This window comes from Prunus mume, linkage group LG7 (assembly GCF_029339155.1).
Source record: "Prunus mume cultivar Tortuosa linkage group LG7, ASM2933915v1, whole genome shotgun sequence".
NCBI lineage: Eukaryota > Viridiplantae > Streptophyta > Magnoliopsida > Rosales > Rosaceae > Prunus > Prunus mume.
This window is the reverse complement of record NC_142704.1, coordinates 9,244,128-9,269,981: the sequence shown is the minus strand read 5'-3', so window position 1 is coordinate 9,269,981 and position 25,854 is coordinate 9,244,128. Positions and strand designations below refer to the sequence as shown.

General features: G+C 40.1%; 2 protein-coding genes across 2 annotated transcripts; both read left to right on the top strand.

Annotated features, from left to right (window-relative positions):
- Positions 1-1,396: 1,396 nt before the first annotated feature.
- On the top strand, positions 1,397-2,932 carry LOC148915433 (uncharacterized). Its single transcript, XM_089041909.1, has one exon. It carries the CDS (start codon positions 1,397-1,399, stop codon positions 2,930-2,932), a length of 1,536 nt encoding a protein of 511 aa, XP_088898035.1.
- A 19,432-nt stretch (positions 2,933-22,364) lies between these two features.
- On the top strand, positions 22,365-23,768 carry LOC148915432 (uncharacterized). Its single transcript, XM_089041907.1, has one exon. It carries the CDS (start codon positions 22,365-22,367, stop codon positions 23,766-23,768), a length of 1,404 nt encoding a protein of 467 aa, XP_088898033.1.
- Positions 23,769-25,854: the final 2,086 nt, after the last annotated feature.

The following is a 25,854-nucleotide window of genomic DNA, read 5'->3' as shown; positions in this document are numbered from 1 at the left end:
ACCCTAAAACTAGTTGAGATTACATCCTAATATTTAAATTAAAATGTAAAATTAACTAAGTACATCCTATTTAACTACCAAAAATACCTATAGTACTTAATATAAAAAAATCATGAATAACACCAGCATATGGAAAACTTCTTCCTTTCTTTTGATTTTCTGAATATGGAAAACCAGAGGATATATCATCTTGTAGACAGCCCCAAACCCTTTTATTTTAAACTCTTTTTAAATAAATAAATCAACTCCCTTACTACCTCCTAGCTCCTCCGCAAGTGTATTGCCTTCAACCTAAGACTCTCTCACAGGGACTGTCCCAACCTTGGTTTCTTTGTTTAACATTTCCCTTTTCAAGCATTTCTCCCGATTCTCGTACCTAAAATCCAAAACAGTCTTTCACCTTAGCTTCCCTCCATAAAGACTTCACCCTGGTCAGTGTCACCCCTAATACTAAGGTTTTTGGAAGTGAGATTTTTCGCTTATGTTTAATTTGGGTTGAATATGGTAGGGTGTACTTATTAAACTCACATTTGTTTCACAATTTAATATATCATTTTTGTTCCTTTTATATTAGGGTAAATTAGTAATTCAATAAATAGTTTGATAGTAGAGTCTACTCATTCAATTTTAGGGTTTGTTTAATAGCACCCTTTAAAAAAAAAAAATTTTTTTGACAACGGGGTCTATCAATTCCACAATTAATTCTATAATCATGACCAAAAAAATAATTTAATTATATAATTAGTGTTTGATGCTACACTTACCACATTTTTATGTCATATTTCTATACCACATGATGTGGTATGTCCATATTATATGCTACATCAATTAAATGAATGACGTGTATTTTAATAAATAAAATTAGAAAAACAGAAACTAGTAATTTACATGATGTGGTATGTACACATCAGTTGCCATATCATATGGTATAAAAATGTGGTAAGACTAGTATTATTCTTTATTTTATTTTGTTTTCACTCTTTTAATTAACCCTTGTTTATTAATCCAACATTTAATAGAAAAGAGGGTTTCGTCAAAAAAGACGAAAAAAGAAAGAGGCCCTCTTACTTACGTTCCTAGGGTCATCATCTCCAACAAAAGGAAGGAAAAAACCAACCCTAAAATTCAAACAGTCAAGGCTCAAGGGTGAAGTAGGGAGAGAGAGAGCAGCAACCAACGAACCACTGCTCCTGCTCAATTTGAATATTAGAGAGATGATGATGACTGATATATATATAAAGCAGTGGTGACGGGACAAGTGCGTTTGACAAGGGCGAGGGTTGTTTCGAATGATCCGAACAAAGGATGCCTCCGAAACCGAAACCCTAACCTTGTCAATGTCGTCGGCAAAGGCAAATTAGGCGGCAATATTTTCATTTCTTCGCCCCTACAACCAATGTCAATCCCAATCCAAAGAAGGAGATTAGTGGCTTCTTACAACAACAACAACATCTGGCATTGTATTCCCTCCTCCTCGTACGGTGACCCCTGCCTTGATCTCTTTTTCGACGCCCTCAGACCAGAATATAGAGATGTTAACCCCTGCCTTAAATATCTTGAGCAACTGCTTCCCTTGGCCTGGTCCCACGATCCCCTTACCACCCTCAAGCTCATCTTCACCTTCCATTCAATCTATTTTTCTGAAAAAAAGTTCGACACGGCCGTGCTTTGGCTCCACCACAACCACCCCAAGACTCTGTTACGCAACCTCCACTCTATTGCCGACGTTCCTTTCGTCGACTGTTCCGGCGGTGAGAGTTGGTACCTTGTCCAAATTCTCTACAACGTCCTAGTTCAGAAACCAGACGGCCAAGTTCACGACGCTGCTGCGCATCCGCATCTTCATCCTGAGAGGTACCACGGTGACCCCGATTATAGATTGTTACACGATCGGGTTATACATATTTTCGTGGAGCGGTTGAAATCTGATATTGACAAAATGGAGCAATCTGATTATATCACTGATGCTGCAGCGTGTTGCACTTCCGCACTATTGTGGGACAAGCACCGCACGAGCACAATTTTTCTGCGTGATAGCATTGCGAGAAGGCTTTCCCTTCCAGGATCAGATCAATTAGAAGAGGAGTTTTTGGTGCCTTTGACCAATTACGACAACAAAGAGATTGAAAAGCAGAATCTGGAGGAGTATTTGTACAAGGTGAAAGCAGCAACAGATTTAGGAGGCGGCATTGGCATAATAAAGCCGGATGCTTTGCTTCCGCATCAGATCATAGTATATGTAGGAGATAAGGAGAAGGAGGGTTTCGGCGAAGTAATTGAGCTTCAGTGGAAGGCAATGGTGGACTTGTACCAAAAGCAGGGCGAGGGTTTGAGCAAATTCAAAAACATGTTGGTGGTGCCCCAGTGTCGACTGAAATATCATTTAGAGATTGGTTTGGGACTTTTGGTGTCTGAACTGAGCGAAGAGCCATGGAAAGGAAAGTTGATTGGTGGAAGAGATGAGCCATTCTTCATACGAGGTGATAATGATCTCAAGTCCAAGTGCGAGTTGTGGTGGAAATCCGATAAGTCTAGTGTTTTGGGTGTGATTGATATAATTTTGGAGGTGGGTGTGAATGCGAATTTGAAGGCAGGGCAGATGATTAAGAAGGTGATTGTATTCACCGAACTAGAATCAGGGGAGTTACAGTACCAGTTGCTCCGGAGCGAGTATGAGGCAATACAAAGCAAGTACAAGGACAAAGGGTACGGGAATGATGCGGTGCCACACATTTTGTATTGGGATTGGGATTTTGGGATGTTGTCGGATTCCTGGATTTGTACACAACATCCAGGCTTCACGATGTTGATGGGCTCCTCCGACAATTTGGTCAAGTCCTTCTGCCACAATGCCGGGGAAATTGGTCCGCACCATCTCATGGAAGCAACCATCGCTGGCAAGGAGTATCAAACTTTCACTGTAGTCGATTGACCTCTTAACTTCAACTGATGTTGATCGATCACTAGGTAGAATCTTGATTTCAGCTAGATTCCTAAGCATCATTTGCTTTATTATATTATATGGAGTGATATTAATTATGTTTTAAGTTTTGGCTTGTAATTCCATCTTATTTGTCACCGCTTAAAAGTTCATTTGGTAATTGAGTAATATTGATTTGGTATATCAGCTCTCTAAACTAACATCCTTGGGAGCATATAATATCCACGCAAAGGGGATTCAAACCCTGCCATTTCACTCCTCCAACACCTTAATCACCTAAATGATAATACAAAACTCATCAGATAATAATAACAAAGATAAAGTAGGAATAGGTGAGTAAGAGTTGGCTGCAGACAATGGTTAAGGCGGGTGATGTTTTTCATTAAAAAATAAATTAATGACTATTAATTTAATTATAATTAAGGACATGATAGCAAGAATTAATGACACGATAAATTCTATCTCATTTTGGACTCAAATTAATTTAATTACATTAGTGTATGTACAATTACTGCAAATACATGCATATTCTAAAGAAAGGAAAGAAAGGAATTGTGGTAAAGAGTAACATGAATGCAATACAAAAAAGAATTGAAATTAATTAACATGAGTGGTTTCCAAATAACTTAAGTTTTTGAAAAAATAAGAAAGGAGTGATGATGATGAACTGACTTTAAAAAAAGAATTGAGGGCTGATAAAAATTAAGAACCGTCGTAAAGGAATCACTACAGTAGTGTAGTGGTTTCATTCAGACTGATTGATATTGTCAGCAGCCTTGGTCTCTCAGCTTATGCAGTTTTGTTTTGCTTGTCTTACTCCCCCAATGGCAACAACATATTGGAGACTGACTCTACAAGATCAAGACCTTCTCAAGTGCTTGAAGCTGCAGAAGCTCATCATATTAATTCTTCATCATTGTCAAAAACAAATGAAACAACACCACATCTTCTCCCTCATCAAATTGTAATTAAGATTTTGTTTTTTGGCAGATCTGGGCAGATCTGATTTTTCTCTCTCAAATCCATAATACAAGGGCAATATAGGTATTTAACACACACAAATAAACTAAAAAACTGCTATAGTTTTTAAATAGTATAGGGTTTATTTATAAAACTATGTCTAAGATTGGGTATATAACTAAATTTCTATATTAAGAATCGATATTGAGGTTGAGGAGAAGCACCTAAACAATTTACAGCAGCCTAGACATATAGGAAATAATTCAAAGTAAAGGAATCTAGTTCTTGAAACCTATCTAATATAGCAAATTAAATTATAAGGTAATTCCAATCCAAATTCAATGGATTTATTTGGTATTCTTGATTGCCACCACATCCATATGATCATATCCACACCACCGGTTCAAGTTGAGTCTCAATCAGTCAACTACCTCCAGAGTTTGATACTCTTCGTGAGCGATGGCTGCTTCCATGAGATGGTGCGGGCCAATTTCCCCACCATTTTTCAAAAAGGACTTGAACATATTGTTGGAGAAGCCACTCAACAGCGTGAAGCCTGGATCTTGTGTACAAATCCAGGGTTGATCGGTCTCGTTGAAATAAAAAATGTGAGGCACTGAGTCATCCCCGTACCCTTTATCCCTAAACTTGCTCCGAATGGCCTCAAACGTGCTCTGTAGTGCGTAGTACTGAACATCCCAGATGGGGCTGTCAGTAGGTTCTAGATCTTTGGTGAACACAATTACCTTCTTGATCATCTGCTCTGCCCTCAACTTCTCATTCACAGCCACTTCCAGAATCAAATCAAACACCTCCAAAAATTCCTTATTACATTCCACCAAGGAGGTCCAGCAGGTCTCCACGGTTCTCATAAATTCGAACTTGGACGTAAGATTATGTCCTTGTATCAAGTCTAGCTGATATTTTCCATCACTGTATGTTATTATCTTTCCTTTCCATGGCTCTTCATTCACTTCAGACACCAGAATTTCCAACCCTGCCTCTGCATAGGCCTGCTCTGGATAACGCTCATCCAATTTAGGGTTTAGTGAATGAGAGCCCACCACCAAGCAGTCTTTGAATTTTCCCAAACCCTCCCCCTGCTTTATGTCCTCTACCATTGCCTTCCACAGAGCCTCAGCGGCTTCCCGGACGTCCTCCCTTCTTACATATTTTATGATCTCATTTGGAAGCGAAGCATTCCAGCTTTATTATTGTTAGGACCAATTTTTGGTATATTGGCAATTTCCTGTTACAAAAACATAGAGTAGGTCTTTGAGTGTAAACTACAGTTTTCAAGTGACATTCTGCTATCCTGGATCAGTGTGGCTCAGAGACAATGCCAAGGTATGTTTTGCATCCATGCATTCATATTTTCATATTTGCTTGTTTATCAAAAGTGGCTGTAAGATTTACATGACTGATATATGATTTCAGTCTTATATAATCCAGTGCCAGACATCAATGAGTTTTTAACGATGGTTTTATATTCTTTAGTAAAAGGGCTCTTTTGTCTTTACGGCTGGGTTTTTAATTAAGTGGCTTTATTTGTTTTAAAGAAATAATTTATTTGTTAAAAAGCCCATTTTTGCTAAAAGCCTTTTTTGGTCTCTGACCTAGTTTTAAGCGTGTAATAAAAGAAAGGAACTTAGCCTTTTTGTTGGTGGGTCTGCAACATTGAAAAAGAAGAAGAACGACAAAATATTTGCAGAGAGGTTTTTGAGAGTTCATATTGAAAACTCATGTGGCTGTTCCTTGTTAGCCTCCATGAGTGATTAAATAATCATCTTTTCATATATGTGTGAGTTCATGAGCATTATGCATGTTGGTGATCAACAATCGTGCCTTGAGGTGTGAGCAGCCGAGACTAGAGTTGTGCCATCTCTTGTTGACGAAGGAAGACAAGATCGCTGGTTGGGTTGAGTAGCAAAGGCGAGTAGGCAAGTCTGCCTTGTGAGCGTTAGTCTTGTGAGTTGAGACTTGTAAGACCTTTTTGTATTCTTTCTCATAGTGATTTGTTCTCCGGCATAGTGCCCGCAGTTGTTTTCCTCATCTTGAGGTTTTTTACTGCGTCAACATATCGTGTGTCCCCTGTGCAATTGTTTGCGTTTTTATTTGAGTTTATTCTGCTGCGTATTCTGGAATTTTTTGCTTACATGATTGTTACAGTATTTCAATCCTGTCGTGGTGTTTGAATATTAAGAAACAGATCAGTTGGCCATTCTAGGGAATTTCAATTATTCCACCTCTTAGATTGCCTCCTCCTGCTGCTGCTGCCGCCGCCTTCACCTCCTCCAAATACTTCTCAACCACACAGCGCTCTCGGACTTCACGATGGTAGCAATCGGTGAGAACTTGACGATGGTAGTACTTGCTCAAGGGCACCAAAACCTCATTCCTTAGCCGTTCCCACTCATCTGATTGATCTGATTCTAGGGGGAAAAGCCTCCTCCCAATGCTTTCACGCAGCAAAATGGCGCGGGTACGGGCGCGGGCGAGGTGGCCCTTTATAGGGTATTTGTCAGTGAACACTCTGCAGCAGCAGATACGAAACCATCAACATCAAGTTGGTCGAAGTCGTCCAGGTCATCATCATCATTTGAAAACTTCAGTTTCAGCTTGTGGTGCTTCATTTTGTCAATATCAGACTTCAGTAGCTCCACAAAAATATCAATAACACGGTCGTGTAACAACCTATAATCCGGATCAAGGTCATACCTCTCTGGTTGAGCAGGAGCGTCGTTGTCTTGGCCGCCTCGTTTCTGAACTAGAAGGTTGGACAGAATTTGGACAAGTGTATACAAGCCCTCACCATAGGAGACAGAGTTGACAAGGGAGTGAAAATTGCGTAACAGAGTATTTGGGTGGTTGTGGTGGAGCCAAATCACGGCCGTGTCGAACTTCATGTCCCCTAAACTGTAAGTCTGAGCGCTGAAGATGAGCTTGAGGGTGGTAAGGGGATTGTGGGACCAGGCCAAGGGAAGCAGTTGCTTCAGATATTTGAGGCAGACTTTGGTATATCTGCAGTCGTCTGGTCTGAGGGAGTTGAAAAAGAGATCAAGGCGGGGGTCACCGTAGGAGTATAAAGGCACTTGTACCTATTATAAGATGACAAGTGTCATGTCGTGATTTGTTGAGTTAGTTAGATTGCTTAGTCAAGAAGATTACAATGTAACAATATATAAGAAACGTGTAAGCTGGTGATTGCATTATCAAAAAGCAAGAAACAGAAATAGAAAACAAAATCTTTTTCTCTCAGATTCTTCTCATTCTCTTTGATGTTTTCATGGTATCAAGAGCCACAAGGCTAACGCTTCTTCTTCTTCGATCTTGATTCCGCTGTTGTCTTCTCTGTCCGTTCTTGCTCTATCTTCTTTCTACCTGTTCGCTTTGTCCCAAATTTCTTGCCATTTCTTCAATTTCTCAGAAATTCTTGATTACAATGGTGACTGCTTCTCAGTTAGTTCTTGCTCAATCTCCGATTTCTTCTTTAATTCCTTCATGGTAATACAGTGATCTGTAAAACTCGATGATACTAACTACGTTACTTGGAATTTCCAAATGGAGCTTTTGCTTCGCGGTCATGGCGTTCTAGGGTTTGTTGATGGTTCTATGCCCTGTCCTGCTCAATTCACTAGTGCTGCTGAAAATTGCATTGTCTCTGATGCCTATCAGGTTTGGAAAATTCATGATAATGCCTTGATGATCTTAATTACTGCTACTTTGTCCTCCTCTGCAATTTCCTATGTAATTGGTAGTCAGAGCTCTCGTCAAATGTGGCTCCATCTCAAGGAACGATTTGCAAGCATATCTCGGACGAGTATTTTCCAGCTGAAAACCGATCTTCAGAATATTAAGAAGGGTCCTGAGTCTGTTGACCAATATCTTCGAAGATCAAGGATTCCAGGATCAACTTTCTGCTGTTGGTGTCGACATCTCTGATGAAGATATCATGATTCTTACTCTCAAAGGTTTACCTGCTGAGTACAATACTATTAAGGCCGTGATTCGTGGTAGGGAGAGTGTTTTATCACCGAAAGAACTTCGTTTTCAACTTAAGGTGAGGAATCTACTCTTGAAGAAACGCTCGACAAATTCCTTTGCTTTCTGCAATGGCTGTCCACCACATGCCTGCAGTGTTCATGCCGCCTTCTATTATGCCTGCCACCTCAATCTGTGTCATATTCTCCCAATTCATCTTCTGGATTTCGTGGTTCATCTTTTCGAGATCGTGGTAGAGGTCGTCTATCCTATAATACTTTTCAACGATTTCATGGAAAGAATGGTAATTACAATAACTCAAGTGGGATTCTTGGCCGGCCTCAACATGTTCCTCCATTCTCTGGTTCATATCCTGTGCCTACTTGTCAAATTTGCAACAAAAGAGGACATATTGCAGCAACTTGCAATTTTCGATCTACCTCATCTCAATCTGCTGATGTTGAACCTTGTCAAATTTGTTGGAAAAGGAATCACACTGCCCTCACTTGTCACTTGGAGATAGTTATGCTTCTTCTTCCCCTCAAATGAGTGCCATGTCTGCTTCAGTGCATCTCCTTCTCAAGAAGTTTGGATTGCAGATTCTGGGCTACCAATCATATGACTGCAGATATATCCGCTTTGTCTACACCGCTTCTTATTCTCACTGCGATACTATCACGGTGCTAATGGAGCAGGTCTCAATATTGCTCACATTGGAACCTCTATTCTTCCTACTCCAAGTCATGTTTTTCGACTTAACTCAGTCCTTCATGTTCCTCAATTATCTACTGGTTTATTATCTGTGAATCAATTATGCAAAGAAAATAATTGCCGCTGTATCTTTGATGCCACTTGCTTATATATACAGGACATAGCTACAGGAAACTTCTGTACAAAGGCCGAGCAGTAATGGTCTTTATCCTATGCCTCGTCCTCTTAATCATGCTGCATCTTCTGCTGCCTTGCTTGGACAGAAGGTCACTTCAGATCTTTGGCATTGCAGACTTGGACATCCTACAAACTGGGCCAGTTGTGCAACTTGCTTTGGATCAATCTGGTATCTCTGCATCTTCTACAGATTCTGCTATATGTGAAGCTTGTTTGAAGGGCAAATTTACTAAGTTGCCTTTTGCCTTAGTTCCTATTAAATCTGATAAACCATTTCAGGTCATTCATAGTGACCTTTGGGGTCCATCTTCTTGTACTTCTATTGAAGGCTTTCGATACTATGTTTCTTTCATAGATGAATGTACTCGTTACACTTGGATTTTTCCCTTGAGAAATAAATCAGAAGTTTACTCTCATTTTGTGCACTTTTATTCTTTTGTGCTCAATCAGTTTTCTACTTCTATTCAAGTGCTTCAAAGTGATGGAGGGGGGGAGTACATTGGTAATCAGTTTCAGCAATTTTTAGCTTCTAAAGGTATTTTACATCATAGATCTTGCCCTTACACACCAGAACAGAATGGATTAGCCGAACGAAAGAATAGACACTTGATGGAAACTGCCATCACTTTAATGCAAGCTGCCTCATTGTCTGAAAAATACTGGTTTCATGCTTGTGCAACTGCAACTTACTTGATTAATCGACTGCCCTGTCGGCCTCTACATATGCAATCACCCTATGAAGTGTTGTATGGATCCTCTCCTTCTCTTCACCATCTCAGGACATTTGGTTGTGCTTGTTATCCCTCTATGAAGCCTTATAATCATCATAAATTGCAGCCTAAAACTACACAATGTATTTTCCTTGGTTATGCTTCTCAGTATAAAGGATACATTTGTTTTGATACTTATGCAAACAAACTGATTGTCTCTCGACATGTTCTATTTGATGAGACCATTTTTCCCTCTGGTCAACTCAAGGACAAGGGTGGTTCTACATCAGTTTCTTCTATGCCTTCCACATGCTCTCCGCCAACTCATCCTTTATATTTTCCCCAATTTTCATCTGTGGATCATGCTGATTCGGCGCTTCCTTCAGATTCATCATCTTCAACATCTTTGCCGGCTCAAGCTACTACTTCTGTCCTCGATGTTATCTCTACATCTCCTCATGATTCTAGTGCTCCTACCTCTCAATCTCCTGATCTGCATATGGTTTCTCATATTCCTCAGAATCAGCATCCAATGCAAACTAGAAGTAAGTCTGGCATTTTTAAGCATAAAGCTTTTCTCACTACAGATATCTCTACCAATGTTATATCAGAACCTCATACTTATGCCTCAGCTGCTAAAGTTCCTCAATGGCAGTTAGCTATGCAAGAAGAAATGGATGCTTTAAAAGCTCAGGGTACTTGGCAATTGGTTCTTCTACCTCCCAATCGCAATCTTGTAGGTTGTAAGTGGGTTTATAGGATTAAGAAAAACTCAGATGGGTCTGTTGCAAGGTATAAAGCACGTTTGGTAGCAAAGGGGTTCTCTCAAGAGGCTGGTTTGGATTATGCAGAGACTTTTAGTCCTGTTGTAAAACCTTCTACAGTTCGTTTAATGCTTGCTCTTTCTGCTACCTTTGGTTGGAAAATGCAACAACTAGATGTGAAGAATGCTTTTCTTCATGGCATTCTTCATGAGGAGGTTTACATGTCCCAGCCTCCTGGCTTTATTGATTCTTCACATCCCCATCATGTCTGCAAGTTGGTTAAATCACTCTATGGCCTCAAACAAGCCCCTCGAGCTTGGAATGACCGATTCACTAAGTTTCTTCTTACTTTAGGCTTCACAGCTTCATATGCTGATCCCTCTTTATTTGTCTGCAAAAAGTCTGACTCTCTAGTCTTTCTTTTGTTATATGTCGATGATATTATCATCACCGGATCTGATTTAGCTGTTGTTCAATTGATTATTGATCAACTTTCACAGGAATTTGACATGAAAAATCTTGGGGACCTCCATTATTTTCTTGGCCTTCAGATTCAATATCCAGCAGATGGCATCTTTGTTCATCAGTCCAAATATATTCTTGATGTGCTTACTAAGGCCAATCTCTTGGACTGCAAACCTTGTGTTACCCCTTGTCATCCCAATCATAAGCTGCTCAAGGATGGTAGTCTTCCTTACTCAGATCCTGCTCACTATCGCAGTATTGTTGGTGCCCTTCAATATCTCACCTTTACTCGGCCTGACATTGCCTATGCCGTGCATCAAGTTTGTCAGTTTATGCATACTCCTTTGGACACTCATTACTTGGCTGTTAAACGTATTCTTCGTTATCTAAAGGGTACTATGTCTCATGGTTTGCTGTATAAGCAAGGTTCTTTAGACATGACCGCTTTCACCGATGTCGATCGGGCCGGGATCCAAATGATCGACGGTCTACAATCTGGTTTTGTTATTTTTCTTGGCACAAACCCTATCTCCTGGTCTTCCAAGAAGCAACAATCTGTTTCACGTTCTTCATCAAGCCGAATATCGTGCAATGGCCGTGATCGCAGCTGAAATTGTATGGCTTCAGCAGCCTTCTTACCGATCCGCATTGTCCTCTTGTTAAGAAACCGTTTTATGTCTGTGATAATATCTCGCCATGGCTCTGTCTTCCAATCCTGTGCTTCATTCTCGTGTCAAGCACATTGAAATCGATCGTCACTTTGTTCGTGAGAGAGTCACTCGTGGGGACTTCCTTCTTCAGCATGTTTCTTCCTTGCCAAGTTGCGATGTGCTTACTAAAGGCCTCTGCTCTCCTCAATTTGATTATCACTGTTCCAACCTCATGCTTGGTCCTCCTGTGCATGAGGTTGAGGGGGGATGATAGGATATAAAGGCACTTGTACCTATTATAAGATGACAAGTGTCATGTCGTGATTTGTTGAGTTAGTTAGATTGCTTAGTCAAGAAGATTACAATGTAACAATATATAAGAAACGTGTAAGCTGGTGATTGCATTATCAAAAAGCAAGAAACAGAAATAGAAAACAAAATCTTTTTCTCTCAGATTCTTCTCATTCTCTTTGATGTTTTCAAGGAGGAGGAAGGAATAAAATGGCAGATGTCAGCGTTGGAGGAGTTGGAAGTAGCCATTAATCTTCTTCTTCTCGGGATTGGGATTGGAAATGGTGTGGTTGCAGCTGCTGCTGCTAATTGTGGTGGTGGTGAAGAAATGAAAATATTACCTCCTAATTTGCCTTTGCCGAGGACATTGACAAGGTTTTCGAGGCGGCGGCCTCCTGCTGATGCTTTGTTCGGATTCGGAACTACCCTCGAACACACTTGCCCCCCCGGCACCACGGCTTTATTCATCTCAATCATCATCTCTATATATTATTATTTGCTGTAATTTCAATTTGAAAATTGAACAGTGGTTTGTTTTGGGTGCTCTCTCTCTCTCTCTCTCTCTCTCTCTCTCTCTCTGCTGTGAGGACTGATTGATTTTCTTGGCTAGGGTTGTTGGAAAGGAATACAAACAAAACCTAAAATTGAAATTGATTATGGATTCTGGTAGTGACTTGGGCCGCAATCCTTTTCCTTTTTCTGAGGCTAATAACACTTGTACTATATATGTCCACCACCTAATCGGGCCGGGTCATCCATTTTAAGTATCCCTCTTATTTCAGGGTAATCAAGCAACTTTATCCCATTTAAGGTTAATTAGCCTAATTAACTATAACTCTATGGCTAAACGTCCACCACCATGGACTGCTACATTACTGAAGTTGTAATTGGGATGACTTACACCCTTCTAGAAACATCTGTTTGAAAAAGTGTGGTTGAGGAATGCTTCTGAACATAACCCAAAACGGAAAACCGCCGGCTATTTGTACATTCATCATCTCAAGGTGATCATAGATGCATATGACAGGGGATATACAGAATTTTCCAACTCTTGTGATCTGCCACCTCCTAACAGTCCTAGGTCTAAAATTCTAGTTTTATGTAGTTCACATCTAAACCTTGCGGATTATTGATTAGTTGCTATTTCAAACTGAACAGCTTCATACATTATGGCAAAAACATTTTGCTTATCAGAATTTGGTGACTCTTATAGGTATTGCTTCCCTTTTTGGGCAAAAGAATGAATGACAATTGCAGTTATCCACATTCTTCTGCTGGCTCTATCTCCATGAGATGAAAAATATGGCTTAAATTCACTTCTCTTGTGATCTTTTGCAATCTTTGTTCTGATGGAAATGAATACCTAGAAAATTTCCTCTGGTTGTATTTTAGTACTTTTTTTTGGATGAATTTTTCTTTGAAGGTTCCAGTTTAATACTTTTGATGCTAGGTCTAGTTTATCAATCTCTTTAAACTATTGGGAACAAAAAAGATTCTCTTTTAACCTAGCTTAAGAAGTATCATTTTATGTAAAGTAATATGTGTATAACATTACATTTATGTTTGATTCGATTTTAAAAAAGCATTTTATGTGTGATGAATGACAGGGCAAGAAGAATATTTAACCCAAAAAGAAAACTGTGGGCCATTGACACCTCCAAAAAAAATTCGTCCTCATCACTTTGCGTACTATAGAGCAGTCACTAATGCCTTTTACAATATACTCCCTTCCTCCCTAATAGTTTAGATTATCGTTTCCACTCTAGTAGTTTAGATTATCATTTACTAGCCTATCGTTTCCTACTAAAAAAAATTTGGGAGTAGTATTATTATTTTGAATTGAATACCAAAACAGTCCCTCTGTTTCACCTTATTTGCCAATTCGGTCATTGTAGCCAACCATTAGCCAATTTAGTTCTTCTGTCTTTCTCCGTGAGTAAATGTAATCATTTTCATCCCTTTTGCAATTAAAAACTGACTGCAAAATCCAATTGGTTACAAATTACAATAATAAAAGGATCAATAATAGAAAAGTAAGATTAAAAAAAATGTTGTTAAATGAACCTTAAAATTAATTGAGAGTACATCCTAATATTTAGATTAATATGTAAAATTAACTAAGTACACCTTATTTAACTACCAGAAATACCTATAGTTGTAACACCCCGACTCTAAATTTAATCCCATATTTAATTTATTTAAGTGAAATTACGAATCTACCCTTGGGGTAAGGGTAAACTGGTCATTTTCTTATCCTGAAGGATTTTGGGACAACGGGTCATATGGCTATGTAGGTCATGCTGAGACGAATCCGTAGAGATGCGGTAGGCTTGAATTGGAGTTGTAACGAAGATTTGGCGACCAAAAGTAGTCCAGTGGCAAACTTGTAATTATTTCGAAAAGAGTTTGGGTAAAAATTTGATTTCTCTCTCTTCTCTCTCTCTCTCTCTCTCTCTCTCTCTCTCTCTCTGCGTCACACACTTCCCTCCCCTTTCGTTTTTCTCACATTGCCACCTTCCAAGACTACCGCCAAGGCCACATCAACGACCGCCTCGAGACCGGTCCGTTCAAACCGTCACTCCTCCCTCATCCTTTCCTGACTAATCTTAGCCATCACCGTCCACTGTGCTCACGGAATTCGTCGAAAATGAGCCGGTTTTGACATCATACGCATGGTTTTATTGATGAAAGATTTATGCATATGTTTTAAATGGTATACGGGATATAATATGTATTCTAATGTTGAATTTGATGTTCTTATAGCGCTCTAGCAATATATTGTGGGTGTCGACATATTTGAGTATCTTGAGTATGTTTATATGGATTCTGAAATTTTTTATCTATATTGTCTATGTGTGGGGTACTTGGGTTGTTGAGGTGAGATTGTGGAAGGATTTGAGTATGAGGGGTTGTTGAGAGAAGATGTATGATTACACTATGTAAGTACCATCCCCTTGTTACTAGGCTTCCCACACTTGGCATTGGTTGTTCCGGCATGTGGGAAGAACATGTGATTATTAGTCTCACACGTGGCGTTGGAAGTTCCGGCGTGTGAGACACTTCCCATACGTGACGTTGAAATTTCCGGCGTATTGGAAGATTATATATATTATTTGAAATCATCACACATGGCGTTGGAAGTTCCGGTGTGTGATGATGTAGTCTGCGCGCATAGGACTTAGTATTGGAGCTACACGTGGCGTTGGAATTTTCGGCTTGTGAGCTATGGAGTTTCGTCCCGGTTGGACCGCTCATCTCTAGACGCAGACAACACTGAAATCTCGCAGCTAGCCAAACAATCCCCCGGTTGGATTGTTTCCCCAGTACCTTGGTAGTGTGATAAGTATATTGTATATTTCTGTTTGGGCCTAATTTGGCACACCCAGCCCAAAAGAACAAAAGCCCATGTCAATTTTTGGCAGCCACCAACGATCCCTTGTAATTGGGCCAAGATTATACACTCATCCCAACACTGCAGGCCCAAAAGGATAAGGCAAAATTAGACCTAGGCAGTATGGACTAAAACCGGAATCAAGAGCCCAAATCAAAGAAGGCCCAGCCCAGGACCTACCGGACCATGAGAATGACTTGGAAAAGTCAACATTTTCAACTGGGTTGATAAAAGTTAAACAAAGGCAGGCAACAAAGAGGAGACATCTCTGAATCTCTGCCACCAGAAGATCAAATCCCTTTTATATATTTAGAGATAATATTTCTACTCCAAAGAAGGCACCATCTTTCAAGAGATAAGCATGCTATGTTCTCAAAAAGAGATAAGCAGGAAAACAGGGAGTTATTCAAACTGGAAAATCAAACTAACCATCATGGTTTGAGCTCTCACAAGGGGCAATTGGAATTAAATAGGGGTTAGGTTCTCTTTCAAAAATATAAGGAAGTGAGTAGGAACTGATTGAGAGCTTATCTGCCAGAATTGATAAAACCCCTCTTTCTTTACATTTTAAAAATGAAAGATCTTTTGAGAAAATCTGCCGCCCATTTTAAAGAATCAGAAACTCTACTCCAGCATTTCTTATAAATATAGGAGAGGGTGAACAGAGCAAAGGACACACACAAAAAGACAATCAATCAAACAATCAAAAAATCAACTGAAGGCAAAAAACTCAAAATGATCACTTGATCACTGAGAACCTGCAAAACAAACTGGAGCAACCAAAAGCTCATTTGAGCCACGAAAGAAGCCAGCTATAGATCAGAACCTCCAAGTTCAGACTTAGAGAAATAAGTCATTCAAAACGAGACTTCTCTCGTTACAAATTTGGTTCAGCAAAAGCCAAAACAAGCAGAGTTTGAGTTTTTACAAATATGATCAACAAATTTATGAAAAGTCATGATCATACATAATAGGTACCACATGCGATTCGGCTCGGTAATCTTGAAGTCCATACGCCTTCAGGTCAAGAGGCGCAGATTCTCCCTTCAAAAGCCTCCCGGGGCTTGAAGTAGATTAAAGCTCGCCAAAATTGAACTTCGTATCGATTTACAGATGAAGCTAAGCGATTGAAGTTGTTGATTCAATCTAGCCCTTGGATAAGAAGCTTCTATCCGGGCATAAAGGAATTCAGCCTTTTTTGTCTTTTTAGAGTTGATTTTTTCCCTCTCTAAGTATTGTAAAAAGCATTCTGTCTAAAACAATCCACTTTATTATCATTCATTCTTGCCAGAATTACCAATGTTATACTGTGATAAATTGTAAAGTCCTCACCAGTCTGAGGCAGGAAAAGAATTTTCTTGGGAGATATTCCTCACCTAAATTGACAATCACTTGTTTAGAAATTAGTAACTTGGGGCGCAAGTTATCTATTCTTAAGAAGTCTGCTAGAATTTTATTGCTAGCAGTAGCACGTTCGCTGTAACACCCCGACTCCAATTATTTCCTATTTTAATCTAATTAAGAGAAAATATTAATTTACTCCTGGGTTAAGGGTAATTTTGGTCACTTTCGTATCCGGGAAGATTTTGGGACCATGAGTAGTGTGGTTGCGTAGGTGGTACTGAGACGAAACCGTAGACAGGCGGTAGGCTTGAATCGAGATTTAACGAAGTTTTGGCGATCAAAACTTGTTCGGTGCGCACTGTAAATATTCCGAAGGGTTTAGTAAAATCAGATTTTTACTATTTTCACCTCACTTTCTCTCTCTCTCCCGCGTCTTCTCCTTCTCATTCCTTGCGATTTTCCCTCCCCGTCATCGTTCACCGATTGGAAACCTCATCACACCACCACCTCCACCACCTGTCGATGAGACCGGTTCCGTTCGAACCGCCACCTCTCCTCTCTCTTCCCGCCAAGACGGAAACCTTCGGGACTCGCGAAACGCAGGAGAGGCTGCGGAAGTGAACTTCCAGCCGCTCGATCTCTCCTCCACCACCATTTCCGACGGGTAAGGTGAGGTTTCTCATCCATTTTCTGTGTTCTAGCTGGCTGTGGGATAGGTTTGGATCGATTTGCAGTTTAAATTCATGAATTTGAAACCTAGGTTTTGGCCGGTTTTCAATTTGAAATTCCGGCCAGTTCCCGTGCGAATTGGACCTCGTGGTAGTTGAATAAAGTGATCCTGACCTTGAGAAGAAGCTAGGGTAGGAAGGGTGAGCGTTGGTGTGGAGATTTTCCGTCGCCAAAATTTCTCTACACACCCACGCGCTGCCGGCGCGTGTGGCGGCGCGTGGGCAAGGCGGGTGAAGTTGTTTTTCATCCTGATGAGATCCTTAGGATGTCACGAGTGCGTAGGATTTTGCGGATCTCAATTTGGATATCGTTTGACTATCGAACGGATTTCGCATATTGTGCGTTATCCGGGTTCGATAAGTTCTAACCGTTGGATCGTTTTCAAACTGAAGTATGTTGTTCTAGGTACTCTTAGGAACCTATAGGAATTCGCGGATCGTGAATTGGAGCCCCGGATGTTCCGATTCAATAATTTGAAGTTTGGGGAATCGCGATTACCGTACGATCGGGAAGCGATTTCCAAACCTGCAACCGGACCTTAGGATATTCCTTTGGACGTGAGCGCACCGGGAACTTGGGGATTTAAGTATTTCCTTTGTGAATTTCCGTTTTGGAAGTACGTGATGTTAATCAAGGATTTGTATCTTGAAATAGGTACTTCGGTTGATCACTCGCAGCAGGACCCTCACGGGGCCGGGCAGCGTGGGATTATTTGTGAGTGGACTTTATTTTAAGCATATGCATGGTTTTATTGATGAAAGCTTTGTGCATATATTTTAAATGGTGATTTTGATTTAATAAGCATTTGATTGATGGATTTGAATATTCTGATACATCTTGGCTATATATTTTGAGTAGGGATATATATATTTGAGTATGATGATTATGTTGATATGGATTTTGGGATGGCTATCTATATTGTCTATGTATAGAGTATGAGAGGTTGTTGTGGTGAGATTGTGGAAAGATGTGAATTTGAGGGATGGTTGTGAGATGTATGAGTATGGTAGGTGAGTACCATTCCCTAGTTACTAGGCTTCCCACACACGTCGTTGGCAGTGCCGGTGGGGTGGGAAGGCCATGAGATTGCGGGTCTCACACATGTCGTTGGCGTGCGGTGTGTGAGACACTTTCCATACGTGTCGTTGGCAGTGCCGGCGTATGGGAAGAGTATGTGTATTGCTTAAGTATCATCACACACGTCGTTGGCGGCGGTGGGGTGATGATACTGATCTGCGCGTAGGACTTGATATGAGATTTGTGAGCTACACGTGTCGTTGGCAGTGCCGGCGTGTGAGCTATGGAATTCCGTCCCCCGGTTGGACTACTCATCTCCGGACGCGGGTTAGTGTTCGAAATCCTGCGTACCCTAACAATCCCCCGGTTGGATTGTTTCCCCGGTACCTTAGTATGGAGAGAAGTATATATTATATTAAAGTCCTAGTTATATGTATATATATATTTATATATGAGTATTTACGGGTTGGTGAGAGTTGCATATCATTGGGAAATGAGTGGTGGATTTGAGTTGTGGAGTTGTTTTGGACTTTGGGATTTTGTGTTTGAGTTTTGGTTTCTGAATTGTGAAATTGCATGCTAGAGCATTATTTTTACATGGTGGGGTTATTATGTTGATTTAAAGTGAAACTTTATTTTTGTCCACTCACATCTTTCTGTTTTGCGCCCCCGATGAAGTTGCTTCAAGGCGTTCGAGCAAGTCACGAGCTCCAAGCTTGTCGTCGCTGTTAGGTGTGTAAATTCTTTCTACTCCCCTGTTTGTTGTAAACAAATTCTGTAGACGCTCTGTTATCGCCCATGTTAGGCTACTACTTGAGGCCGGAGGCCATTTTATGTTGGATTGTTGTATGTTAAAAGCATGCTGGCAGTTGGAATATATTATGATGTAAATTATGCAGGTTGAATGTTGTTGGGTTTGAGCACTTTACAGGGGAGACTCTGCCAAAATTTTGGTAGAATGTCTTGGATTTTTAGTAAGTGGGCCTGGCATCAGTGTGATGTCGGCACCAAGACGGATCCGCCTCGGGTTGGAAATTCAGGGTCCTGTCATTCGCACACTAAATAAAGTTGACTTGTTGACCAGTCAATGGTTTTCAAGGTAATGGGGAACTTTACCCTTCCATTACAGGAACAAACACGAAACGGGTGAACAATTTCTATTTATATATTTATATATATAGGTGTGAGTGTAAATCAATTAGAATATATGTAATGGGTTGGTAAGAGCAGTATAATTTTTGGAATGAAGCTTATGGCTTGAGTATTTTTTTTTTGGGTTTCAATGAGTTTCAGAGAATAATGTTTTTAAGCATTTGATTATGAATTATGAACTTGCATGTCTTGAGCATTATTTTTACACGGTGGGGTTATTATGTTGTTTTAAATGCAAACTTTGTTTTTGTCCACTCACATGTTTTCTGTTTTGCTCCCCCAGAGTACTCACTCAAGGAGAGCTGCAAGTGTGTTCGAAGCTCGAACTGTGAACTTCATCAGTTAGGCTTTGAGTAATTTTCTTTATACTTAATTGGTTGTTGTAAACTAAATCTGTTAGATGCTCTATTACTGCCATGTTAGGTTTTACTTGTGAGGCCGGAGGCCATTTTATTATGTACTGTTGTATGTTGAAATCATGCTGCTAGTTGGGATTATTTTATGTATGTTATGCAGGTTGAATTTGTTGTGTTTGCTCAATTTACAGGGGAGACTCTGCCAAATTTTTGGTTGAATGTCTTGGTTTTTAGTAAGTGAGCCTGGCATAGGGGTGATGTCGATAACAAGACGGGATTCGTCCCGGTTTATGAGGAATTTCGTGTAACAACCCGAGATCGGCTCGTCGTAGCACGATATTGTCCGCTTTGGGCCCCTTTCTCTGCCCTCACGGTTTTGTTTCTGGGAACTCACGAGCAACTTCCTAATGGGTCACCCATCTTGGGATTGCTCTAGCCCCAACTCGCTTAACTTTGGAATTCCCATGACTCCGAAGCCAGTGAGCTCCCAAAAGACCTCGTGGTAGATGGAGGTAGGCATGTACATATAAGGCACATCACCCCCTCTCCGTTGGTCATCTGGGATGTTACAATCTATCCCCCTTAGGGGCCCGACGTCCTTGTCGACACACTAGCATCACACGGTAGAGTGGCTCGATACCAAATTGTCACATCCTGGGATCGGCCACTGTAGCACGATATTATCACTTTGGGCCCCCTCTTTGCCCTCACGATTTTGTTTCTGGGAGCTTACGAGCAACTTTCGAGTGGGTCACCTATCCTGGGATTGCTCTAGCCTCCAACTCGCTTAACTCGAAGTTCCCATGACTCCAGGTGTAGCCGTGGGTTAAATTTACATATGTGTTTTATTGAGTGTGGTGCGGACCTTGTCATTGGTTACGAAATTCGGGTGAGAACGAGATGTGATTGTGTTAGGAGGTTAAAACCTCGTATGTTGGAATTGAGAAAGTTAGATTATGTAAGTTGCGTTTGGCATTCATAATTGTTATTTGAGTTTATTATTTGCCTTACTTAAGGCAGTATTTGGCTTAAGGATTTTGTTGGTAGTTTGGTTTCGTTTCGATTTATGTGAGGGCCTAAGGCCGAGTTTGTGAATTGCATGAAATTATATTGTGCGTGCTACCTGTTGTGATATTAAATTGTGTGTTATGCAGGTTGGAATTTTTGGGAAATGTTCAATTTACAAGAGAGATTCTGCAAAATTTCGGCAGGAAGTCTCGTGCCCTTATTCCTTTTTGAAAAAAGAGACTATAGTTTTAGTGAGTGGGCCCGATATTGGTGTGATGTTGGGATTTCCATAAGATTCTTCCCGGATTTCGAGAAATTCGGGTCGGGTCCTGTTAATTGGTATCGAGCCACTCTGCCGTGTGGTGCGAGTGTGCCAACGAAGATGTCGGGTTCCTAAGTGGGGTGGATTGTAACATCCCATATCGACCAACGGAGATGGGGTGATGTGTCTTATAAGTACATTCTCATCTCCATCTAGCACAAGGCCTTTTGGGAGTTCACTGGCTTTGGAGTCATGAGAACTCCGGTTAAGCGAGTTGGGGCTAGAGCAATCTCGGGATGGGTGACCTCTCTGCTCGTAAGGACATGAATAACAAATACTAAGGTGAAGGCTTACATTTGATTTGGGTTGAATATGGTAGGGTGTACTTATTAAACTTACATTTGTTTCACAATTTAATATATCATTTTTGTTCCTTTTATATTATGGTAAATTAGTAATTCAATAAATAGTTTGATAGTAAAGTCTACTCATTCAATTTTAAGGTTTGTTTAACAGCACCCTTTAAAAATAAAAAAGAATTGACAACGGGGTCTAACAATTCTACAATTAATTCTATAATACAAATTTATAAATAAACCCAATCCTAGACATGTATTTATAAAAAAACCCAAACACTATTTAAACATAGAAACACACCCAAAATTAACCCCAAAGTCAACTTTTTGGGTGTGTTTATAAATGGGTTTTGAGTGTGTGTAATGATGGGTTTTGGGTGTGTTTATATGTTTAAATAGTGCTTGGGACATTTTGGGTGTTTTAGTGAGCATATCATATCATATGTCACATCAATTAAATGAATACGTGTATTTTAATAAATAAAATTAAAAAACTAGTATTTTCATGAATAACACCCGTCTAAAAATATGGTAAGACTAAGGTTATTCTTTATTTTATTTTGTTTTCACTCTTTTAATTAACCCTTGTTTATTAATCCTACATTTAATAGAAAAAAGAAAGAGGCCCTCTTACTTACGTTCCTAGGGTCATCATCTCCAACAAAAGGAAAGAAAAAACCAACCCTAAAATTCAAACAGTCAAGGCTCAAGGGTGAAGTAGGGAGAGAGATAGCAGCAACCAACGAACCACTGCTCCTGCTCAATTTGAATATTAGAGAGATGATGATGACTGATATGTATAAAGCAGTGGTGACGGGACAAGTGCGTTTGACAAGGGCGAGGGTTGTTTCGAATGATCCGAACAAAGGATGCCTCCGAAACCGAAACCCTAACCTTGTCAATGTCGTCGGCAAAGGCAAATTAGGCGGCACTATTTTCATTTCTTCGCCCCTACAACCAATGTCAATCCCAATCCAAAGAAGAAGGAGATTAGTGGCTTCTTACAACAACAACAACATCTGGCATTGTATTCCCTCCTCCTCGTACGGTGACCCCTGCCTTGATCTATTTTTCGACGCCCTCAGACCTGAATATAGAGATGTTAACCCCTGCCTTAAATATCTTGAGCAACTGCTTCCCTTGGCCTGGTCCCACGATCCCCTTACCACCCTCAAGCTCATCTTCACCTTCCATTCAATCTATTTTTCTGAAAAAAAGTTCGACACGGCTGTGCTTTGGCTCCACCACAACCACCCCCAAGACTCTGTTACGCAACCTCCACTCTATTGCCGACGTTCCTTTTGTCGACTGTCCCGGCGGTGAGAGTTGGTACCTTGTCCAAATTCTCTACAATGTCCTAGTTCAGAAACCAGACGGCCAAGTTCACGACGCTGCTGCGCATCCGCATCTTCATCCTGAGAGGTACCACGGTGACCCCGATTATAGATTGTTACACGATCGGGTTATACATATTTTCGTGGAGCGATTGAAATCTGATATTGACAAAATGGAGCAATCTGATTATATCACTGATGCTGCAGCGTGTTGCACTTCCGCACTATTGTGGGACAAGCACCGCACGAGCACAATTTTTCTGCGTGATAGCATTGCGAGAAGGCTTTCCCTTCCAGGATCAGATCAATTAGAAGAGGAGTTTTTGGTGCCTTTGACCAATTACGACAACAAAGAGATTGAAAAGCAGAATCTGGAGGAGGAGTATTTGTACAAGGTGAAAGCAGCAACAGATTTAGGAGGCGGCATTGGCATAATAAAGCCGGATGCTTTGCTTCCGCATCAGATCATAGGATATGTAGGAGATAAGGAGAAGGAGGGTTTCGGCGAAGTAATTGAGCTTCAGTGGAAGGCAATGGTGGACTTGTACCAAAAGCAGGGCGAGGGTTTGAGCAAATTCAAAAACATGTTGGTGGTGCGCCAGTGTCGACTGAAATATCATTTAGAGATTGGTTTGGGACTTTTGGTGTCTGAACTGAGCGAAGAGCCATGGAAAGGAAAGTTGATTGGTGGAGGAGATGAGCCATTCTTCATACGAGGTGATAATGATCTCAAGTCCAAGTGCGAGTTGTGGTGGAAATCCGATAAGTCTAGTGTTTTGGGTGTGATTGATATAATTTTGGAGGTGGGTGTGAATGCGAATTTGAAGGCAGGGCAGATGATTAAGAAGGTGATTGTATTCACCGAACTAGAATCAGGGGAGTTACAGTACCAGTTGCTCCGGAGCGAGTATGAGGCAATACAAAGCAAGTACAAGGACAAAGGGTACGGGAATGATGCGGTGCCACACATTTTGTATTGGGATTGGGATTTTGGGATGTTGTCGGATTCCTGGATTTGTACACAACATCCAGGCTTCACGATGTTGATGGGCTCCTCCGACAATTTGGTCAAGTCCTTCTGCCACAATGCCGGGGAAATTGGTCCGCACCATCTCATGGAAGCAACCATCGCTGGCAAGGAGTATCAAACTTTCACTGTAGTCGATTGACCTCTTAACTTCAACTGATGTTGTTCGATCACTAGGTAGATTAATCTTGATTTCAGCTAGATTCCTAAGCATCATTTGCTTTATTATATTATATGGAGTGATATTATGTTTTAAGTTTTGGCTTGTAATTCCATCTTATTTGTCACCGCTTAAAAGTTCATTTGGTAATTGAGTAATATTGATTTGGTATATCAGCTCTCTAAACTAACATCCTTGGGAGCATATAATATCCACGCAAAGGGGATTTAAACCCTGCCATTTAACTCCTCCAACGCCTTAATCACCTAAGTGATAATACAAAACTCATCAGATAATAATAACAAAGATAAAGTAGGAATAGGTGAGAGAGTTGGCTGCAGACAATGGTTAAGAGGGGTGATGTTTTTCATTAAAAAATAAATTAATGACTATTAATTTAATTATAATTAAGGACATGATAGTAAGAATTAATGACACGGTAAATTCTATCTCATTTTGGACTCAAATTAATTTAATTACATTAGTGTATGTACAATTACTGCAAATACATGCATATTCTAAAGTAAGGAAAGAAAGTAATTGTGGTAAAGAGTAAGATGAATGCAATACAAAAAAGAATCGAAATTAATTAACATGAGTGGTTTCCAAATAACTTAAGTTTTTGAAAAAAATAAAAAAGGACTGATGATGATGAACTGACTTTAAAAAAAGAATGGAGGGCTGATAAAAATTAAGAACCGTCGTAAAGGAATCACTACAGTAGTGTAGTGGTTTCATTCAGACTGATTGATATTGTCAGCAGCCTTGGTCTCTCAGCTTATGCAGTTTTGTTTTGCTGCAGTTGGAGTTGTCTTACTCCCCCAATGGTAATAAGTAGAGGATTGTATACCATCTTAAAACTATCGAAGGTAAATAAGTTTCTCTTTTTTAGAAGCTTATTTGGAAAGTCTTTGACCTGTGCCCTTCCTTGTAGAATCAGTGATGCTTTTGTTGTAAACTTTGTCTGCGTCTATGTGTAGTTAGCTGATGTAGATGACATCATTTACCTATCTTCCTTTTTCTTAAGTAAACGCAGAGTATAGGTGAATTACATCTAATAGCTCACATTCCCATTACATGGTGCTTTCCATTACATGAGGTGTTGAAGTTATTGTTGTTTTAGCTGCATAGAACTCTTAAGATGTCGGAATTTGTCCCTGTAAAAGTTGATATGTTGGCAAGTACTCTTGTACAGAAGAAAATATGTGCTCGTGCAAGTGGAGGATACTATAGGGCAATGGCAGCAGACACCATTGTTGCAGAAAATCTAACCTTAACTCAGTGATTGTGAGTAGTAGTAATTGGAAAGAAAGAAAAAAATGAATGACAGGAAAAATAATGCAAATATAAAAGTTGTGTAACTCTTGGAAAGAGAGCCAAATTTGGATCAAGCAGCAAGGAAGCATCTCATGGCCAGAAACACAGACACTTATTTATTTAGACACACACACACACACACACACACACCAAAAAGCTTTGCCACACAACCCTCTCTCAAAGAATGACTTTTATGAGCAGCAAGGAATAACCAGCAGTTTAAGTAATGAATCCATCAATAGCACAATAATCTCATTCGGTACTCTAGTACTGCATGCACATATAGTGTAATTGTGATTTGTGGATGACCACAGAGAGAGAGAGAGAGAGTGAGAGAGATGAAGCCTCTCAATAAGCCATATTCTTTGTTTTCAGCATTGTGGTCATATTCTTCATATTATTCAGTTTTAATTTTAGTGTCTGTAGTACCCTTTTTTGTGATATCAGTGCTTGTTTGCACTTCGGGTTCGTCTTCGTCTTCATGGACATGGAGATTTGGCAACAACATATTGGAGACTGACTCTACAAGATCAAGACCTTCTCAAGTGCTTGAAGCTGCAGAAGCTCATCATATTAATTCTTCATCATTGTCAAAAACAAATGAAACAACACCACATCTTCTCCCTCATCAAATTGTAATTAAGATTTTGAATTTTTTTTTTCATGCATGAACATTTTTGGCAGATTTTGTTTTTTGGCAGATCTGGGCAGATCTGATTTTTCTCTCTCAAATCCATAATACAAGGGCAAT

Excerpts from the sequence above, each read along its gene's own strand:
- LOC148915433 (XM_089041909.1), top strand. The coding sequence starts at position 1,397 with ATGTCAATCCCAATCCAAAGAAGGAGATTAGTGGCTTCTTACAACAAC.
- LOC148915432 (XM_089041907.1), top strand. The coding sequence starts at position 22,365 with ATGTTAACCCCTGCCTTAAATATCTTGAGCAACTGCTTCCCTTGGCCT.